The sequence below is a fragment of the Schistocerca piceifrons genome, chromosome 7 (genome assembly GCF_021461385.2).
Source record: "Schistocerca piceifrons isolate TAMUIC-IGC-003096 chromosome 7, iqSchPice1.1, whole genome shotgun sequence".
NCBI classification, from domain to species: Eukaryota; Metazoa; Arthropoda; class Insecta; order Orthoptera; family Acrididae; genus Schistocerca; species Schistocerca piceifrons.
Window position 1 is genome coordinate 104,578,111 of NC_060144.1, and position 7,773 is coordinate 104,585,883.

Sequence of the window (7,773 nt, forward strand, 5' to 3'; positions counted from 1 at the left end):
CATAAAATATCAGCCCCTAAATAGCTCACCACAAGATAGAAGTCCCTCGTATGTTTTAACTTATAATTTATGAGACCAACGTTAATAGGAGGTTCAAGACTAGCAGGACGGACACAGAGAAATAAACTAGACGTGAATGTGTGAATTTCTTGAGTTATCTTCAAAACATTACGTTGCACACATAGCATCTGCTTCTTCCTTCGTATATCGGCCAAGCCCAGCCCCCCAAAGGAACGAGGCTTCGTGACCACCTCACACTGTGGGCGAAATATATGTCTTTTCCATAAGAAACGACCAGACAATTGTTGTGGTTTCTTCGCCATTATCGACGGAAGCGGATAAACTTGGGACACGTAATAAGCTTTTCATATGATTGCAGTACTCGTACTTTCTGGAGAACGCCTTTCATGATAGTATCGCTTCCTGAATTTTTTCCGTAACAGACTTCCGGTTGTGTGTGGCCATGTTGAGTGGACAACGATCAATGGTGATGCCGAGAGGCCGGCCGGAGTGGCCGAGCGGTTCTAGGCGCTACAGTGTGGAACCGCGCGACAGCTACGGTCGCAGGTTCGAATCCTGCCTCGGGCATGGACGTGTGTGATGTCATTAGGTTAGTTAGGTTTAAGTGGTTCTAAGTTCTAGGGGACTGATGACCTCAAAAGTTAAGTCCCATAGTGCTCAGAAACATTTGAACCATTTGATGCCGAGAGACGTATGCCGATCCACTGCAGTAACCATGGAACAACCGCGTCATCAAAACCTCGCAAAGTAAGAAACTTGCATTTACCTTCATTAAGTAGTGCACCTGAACTCCGACAATAACATCGATTACAGCTCTTAGTCGAGGTATCTCCGCAGAATTCCGGAGTAGAACCATCACGTCATCCGCGTATGCACTGACAGCTATAGTCCCTCCAGAAAGCGTCCAACCTTTCAGCTGGGATGCTAGCATCCGAAGTAGGGGCTCCACAGACAACAAAGTCATTGATAGCGGTCTTTCTTGAGGCACTAACCGACGGATATTTACCGGGGACGTCAGTTGACCATTAAGAAGCGTCGAAGCTGAAATACCCATAAACAGATTTAATAGTACTTACCGTGTGCCTTCAGAATCCGAAGCAAAAAGTTGTGATTAATACGATCAAAGGCCTTACCAAAGTCTAGAAGGGTAAGGGCACAAGGGACGGACGTCACAGCAGCAACCGAAACCACGTCACGACACTCGACGATAGGGGTAAGAATGATACGACCATGTTCGCATCTCTGACGTTTTGCGACAGTCGTCTCCATGAGAGCCCTCACCACAGTCTTGCAATCAAAGTTTACCAAAGTAAGTGGGCGAAAGCTATCAGGGGCATTCGGTCCAGGGCATTTCTGGATTAAAACAATTTTTCCCACTTTGAAGGAGGTCGGCACTATTCAGCCCTGTAACACTTCATTCAAAAGGGACGTAAAGGTAGCACCCAACAACGGCCAAAAGCGCACGTAAAATTCCTTGGCAAGTCCATCCAGACCCGAGGACTTTCGAGAAGGTGACCCCACAATAAGTCTGTAAATTTCCTCACGCTGAAAGGCAGCTAAAAGCGTTTCATTATGTTCAGGTGCAATTGTCGTATCCAATATGCTGACTAGTGGGTAGTAAAAGGTTTCATTGGACTTATCGATATTGTAGATGTCTGAATAGTTGTGGCGTAAGACACGCACTATATGAGCTTTCGCCATTACGACACGTCCATTATTTGTTGCGAGAGAATGAATACAAGCACGTCGGCGACGGACTTGATGCCGAAGCAAATGATATAAGGAAGTCAGTTCTTCCGTCACCAATGAACGTGGCTTGGATCGCATTTTCAAACATTCCATTTGTACTTTCCTCAAGGTCAACAGTTTTGCCTTTACAGCCACAATTCGCAGAGGGGCCTGATCAGCAGCAGCGTAAAGTTAACGGAGGATGGAATAGCAGTATTCGGATGTTCTCCGAAAGTCTCGCACTTTGGCAGCACATACAAGGATCAGTCTGCCTGAGCATTGGTTTTTCCGGCTTTCTCCACCAGTCAAGGATGGAAGAGCACTTTCCAGTGGACCATGGAGTATGCCCCCACACGGCTCGCATCACGTCATCAAGAGAAGGGTCAGCTAGGTGAGCAACGTTTAACATCCCCGGAGTGTGAAACAATTTGACGGGCTGACGTTTGAGACTGAGAGCTGTACTCACAGCACAGTAATCCCTAGAGGAAGCTGGGACGACTTTAATACACTACTGGCCATTAAAACTGCTACACCACGAAGATGACGTGCTACAGACGCGAAATTTAACCGACAGGAAGAAGTTGCTGTGATATGCAAATTCTTAGCTTTTCAGAGCATTCACACAAGGTTGGCGCCGGTGGCGACACTTACAACGTGCAGACATGAGGAAAGTCTCCAACCGATTTCTCACACGCAAACAGCAATTGACCGCCGTTGCCTTGTTGTGATGCCTCGTGTAAGGAGGAGAAACTCGTAGCATCACGTTCCCGACTTTGATAAAGATCGGGTTGTAGCCTATCGCGATTGCGGTTTATCGTATCGCGACATCGCTGCTCGCGTTGGTCGAGATGCAATGACTGTTAGCAGAATATGGAATCAGTGGGTTCGGGAGGGTAATACGGAACGCCGTGCTAGATTCCAACGGCCTCGTATCACTAGCAGTCGACATGACAGGCATCTTATCTGCATGGCTGTAACGGATCGTGCAGTCACGTCTCGATCCCTGAGTCAACAGATCGTGACGTTTGCAAGACAACAACCATCTGCACGAACAGTTCGACGACGTTTGCAGCAGCATGGACTATCAGCTCGGAGACCATGACTGCGATTACCCTTGACGCTGCATCACGGACAGGAGCGCCTACAATGGTGTACTCAACGACGAACCTGGGTGCACGAATGGCAAAACGTCATTTTTCGGATGAATCCAGGTTCTGTTTACAGCATCATGATGGTCGCATCCGTGTTTGGCGACATCGTGGTGAATGCACTTTGGAAGCGTGTATTCGTCATCGCCGTACTGGCGTATCACCCAGCGTGATGGTAGGTGGTGCCATTGGTTACACGTCTCGGTCACTTCTTGTTCGCATTGACGGCACTTTGAACAGTGGACGTTTCATTTCAGATGTGTTACGACCCGTGGCTCTACCCTTAATTCGATCCCTGCGAAACCTTACATTCCAACAGGATAATGCACAACCGCATGTTGCACGTCCTGCACGGGCCTTTCTGGATACAGAAAATGTTCGACTGCTGCCCTGGCCACCACATTCTCCAGATCTGTCACCAACTGAAAACGTCTGGTCAATGTTGGCCGAGCAACTGGCTCGTCACAATACGCTAGTCACTACTCTAGATGAACTGTGGTATCGTGTTGAAGCTGCATGGGCAGCTGTACCTGTACACGCCATCCAAGCTCTGTTTGACTCAATGCCCATGCGTATCAAGGCCGTTATTATGGCCAGAGGTGGTTTTTCTGGGTACTGATTTCTCAGGATGTGTGCACCCAAATTGCGTGAAAATGTTATCACATGTCAATTCTAGTATAATATATTTGTCCAATGAATACCCGTTTACCACCTGCATTTATTCTTGGTGTAGCAATTTTAAGGCCCGCATCTCGTGGTCGTGCGGTAGCGTTCTCGCTTCCCACGCCCGGGTTCCCGGGTTCGATTCCCGGCGGGGTCAGGGATTTTCTCTGCCTCGTGATGGCTGGGTGTTGTGTGCTGTCCTTAGGTTAGTTAGGTTTAAGTAGTTCTAAGTTCTAGGGGACTGATGACCATCGATGTTAAGTCCCATAGTGCTCAGAGCCATTTGAACCATTTGAAGCAATTTTAATGGCCAGTAGTGTATTATCGCCCAGGTACTCTGATAAGTAAAACCTATGTAACCTGCTACTAGAAGTCGCAGTAAAGTGGGTAAATTTAGCTAACGTGGGGTATTTACGTTTCCAGACGTCTTTCAGGCGTAAGGAGCGGACCAATTCATGTAATTCGCGGAAGAAATTAAAATTTGCAGATTGATCTGCAGGACGCAAGACAATCACCACCCAACAGAATACCCAGTGGACTCTTACGCAACAGATAAACAATTTCCTCTTTATAAAAACTCGAACGATACACTGTGTGACGATTGCCAGACGGGGCATATAAAAGAACCAAGGTAAGATTAAAAAATTGACAACCTATGCCCCTGCAAGAATCCAACATTTCCATCTCAGCAACAGGAATGCCTTCGCTAAGGACTCTCCCAATGAATCTCAACTTGGCACCCGCCTTACCAACAATTAATTTTATATGATCATTCAACTTCAAATCGTTCCGTACGCATACTCCCAGATATTTTACAGGAGTAACTGCTACCAGTGTTCGTTGCGCTATCATATAAACATACAAAAAGGATCCTTCTTTCTATGTATTCGCAATACATTAGATTTGTCTGTGTTAAGGGACAGTTGCCACTCCCTGCACCAAGTGCCTATCCGATGCGGATCTTCCTGCATTTCGCTGCAATTTTCTAATGCTGCAACTTCTCTGTATACTACAGCATCATCTGCGAAAAGCCGCATGGAACTTCCGACACTATCTACACTCCTGGAAATGGAAAAAAGAACACATTGACACCGGTGTGTCAGACCCACCATACTTGCTCCGGACACTGCGAGAGGGCTGTACAAGCAATGATCACACGCACGGCACAGCGGACACACCAGGAACCGCGGTGTTGGCCGTCGAATGGCGCTAGCTGCGCAGCATTTGTGCACCGCCGCCGTCAGTGTCAGCCAGTTTGCCGTGGCATACGGAGCTCCATCGCAGTCTTTAACACTGGTAGCATGCCGCGACAGCGTGGACGTGAACTGTATGTGCAGTTGACGGACTTTGAGCGAGGGCGTATAGTGGGCATGCGGGAGGCCGGGTGGACGTACCGCCGAATTGCTCAACACGTGGGGCGTGAGGTCTCCACAGTACATCGATGTTGTCGCCAGTGGTCGGCGGAAGGTGCACGTGCCCGTCGACCTGGGACCGGACCGCAGCGACGCACGGATGCACGCCAAGACCGTAGGATCCTACGAAGTGCCGTAGGGGACCGCACCGCCACTTCCCAGCAAATTAGGGCCACTGTTGCTCCTGGGGTATCGGCGAGGACCATTCGCAACCGTCTCCATGAAGCTGGGCTACGGTCCCGCACAACGTTAGGCCGTCTTCCGCTCACGCCCCAACATCGTGCAGCCCGCCTCCAGTGGTGTCGCGACAGGCGTGAATAGAGGGACGAATGGAGACGTGTCGTCTTCAGCGATGAGAGTCGCTTCTGCCTTGGTGCCAATGATGGTCGTATGCGTGTTTGGCGCCGTGCAGGTGAGCGCCACAATCAGGACTGCATACGACCGAGGCACACAGGGCCAACACCCGGCATCATGGTGTGGGGAGCGATCTCCTACACTGGCCGTACACCACTGGTGATCGTCGAGGGGACACTGAATAGTGCACGGTACATCCAAACCGTCATCGAACCCATCGTTCTATCATTCCTAGACCGGCAAGGGAACTTGCTGTTCCAACAGGACAATGCACGTCCGCATGTATCCCGTGCCACCCAACGTGCTCTAGAAGGTGTAAGTCAACTACCCTGGCCAGCAAGATCTCCGGATCTGTCCCCCATTGAGCATGTTTGGGACTGGATGAAGCGTCGTCTCACGCGGTCTGCGCGTCCAGCACGAACGCTGGTCCAACTGAGGCGCCAGGTGGAAATGGCATGGCAAGCCGTTCCAGCATTTCTACGATCGTCTCCATGGGAGAATAGCAGCCTGCATTGCTGCGAAAGGTGGATATACACTGTACTAGTGCCGACATTGTGCATGCTCTGTTGCCTGTGTCTATGTGCCTGTGGTTCTGTCAATGTGATCATGTGATGTATCTGACCCCAGGAATGTGTCAATAAAGTTTCCCCTTCCTGGGACAATGAATTCACGGTGTTCTTATTTCAATTTCCAGGTGTGTATCATTCTGCATTTGCGAACGATAACAATCCAGCTACGATAATTTTAGGTAGACAAACACGTCTGCGCATCGAGAGTGCTATTGATCTTATCAGGAATGTGTACTGCTACATTCAGTTGTCGTATTACGGTTACTTACGGAACGTTCGATGTTGCTATTGTTACTTTTGGACACTGGCGGTAGAATGTAACACCTTCAGTTAGTATCACGGCCATAAGCAGTTGTGTGTCCTAACGACAGCATGCGAACAACACGAGCAAAAGGAGAGCAGAAAAATAGAGGGACGCGTGAGAAGCGTATGAAGCAGGTCTAACTAACATCCATTGCCTGTCCTAGCAGTGAAGCAACAGCTGATTAGCTTCTGACTTGGTACACAGTAATTAATTAATCTGCGATCAGTATGCCGGGCCTTTAACTACACGAGTATCATAAAATTAATTTAAAGTCCGAGAAAATTATAAGAGGATGATCTAATGTAACACATCCAGTAAAGCCAGTTTCAGTTTACATTCAGTTTAGATTACTTATCAACATAACCATAGAAATGTAAAATACACCTTCTGCATCTCAAGGACATTTCACATATTTGGTGTTCTGCATTGAAGGTATTCCCATTTACACCAATCTTGGCACGAATCGTTGCCTTGATCTTTGATATACATACCTCATTGCGTAGTTGGTTGCAAAGAAAGATGAACTGCCCTAAAACGTGTGCCATTTTGTCGCCCGATGAACACCGATGCGATATGTCAGCTGATGAGTTTAAGTCACATGGCAAGTTCAAATGGCTCTGAGCACTATGGGACTTAACTTCTGAGGTCATCAGTCCCCTAGAACTTAGAACTACTTAAACCTAACTAACCTAAGGACATCACATACATCCATGCCCGAGGCAGGATTCGAACCTGCGACCGTAGCGGTCGCGCGGTTCCAGACTGTAGCGCATAGAACCGCTCAGCCACCCCGGCCGGCTCACATGGCAAGTCCGTATTCATTGCTCGCATCGTATTTTTTTATACTGATCTGAAGACGGTTGTTACCAAACTGAAACCTGTCATTAGGGTTATTTGTATCTTCGCAGACAGGAGCAATAATTAGTTATTCTGTAACCCTCAGATCGCACACTCCATTTCTTGTCTGTGTCAGACAAGAAGAATCCGTTTCTACGGGACTTTAGATACTTTTCAGTCACTAACAAATATGTATTGAGCACGGTGAGCAGACGCGTGATGAGTAGAGGCAAGGTATAGAACTTTTTGCAGTGTAAGTGCTATAAATTATATGTTTTTTAAATATTTACAATATGTTTTTGCAGTGTGTTAAGACGTCGGCCAAAATATTTATTACCATTTCATAACTGCAACACCACATCCGATTCCGCCATATCTTGACTACACCACTGCATACCATTGTATCCGTCTCAACCTACATCTCCATTCTAGCCATGCGACTCTAGAACATGATTAAAGCTTCATTTGTTAGGCTCGATTTAGCTTTACCTCATTTTCTACTTGTCTTCATGCTGTCCAGCAGCAAATCAGTAGGTCTGTCACATTTTCAACACACAAAATTAATCGCGAGTAAGGCAGGTGCCACACTGAGGTTCACTGGTAGGATCCCAAGAAAAGTAGTCCATCAACAATGGAAGTAGCTCGCTGTCGACTAGTGCTTGAATATTTATCGTCGGTATGGCATCCATATCAGATATGACTGATAGAGAAATAAAAAAAAATGGAAAAAAAGTGCA

The 7,773-nt window shown here is 47.5% G+C and overlaps 1 protein-coding gene across 1 annotated transcript in view; it reads right to left on the minus strand.

Moving 5' to 3' along the window:
- Positions 1-6,695, minus strand: part of LOC124805479 (myogenesis-regulating glycosidase-like) — a 66,319-nt gene extending 59,624 nt beyond the window's left edge. The window contains exon 1 of the mRNA XM_047266043.1: positions 6,691-6,695. Coding sequence (XP_047121999.1) covers positions 6,691-6,695 — 5 coding nt within the window. The remainder of the gene's footprint in view (positions 1-6,690) is intronic.
- Between the last annotated feature and the right edge of the window lie 1,078 nt (positions 6,696-7,773).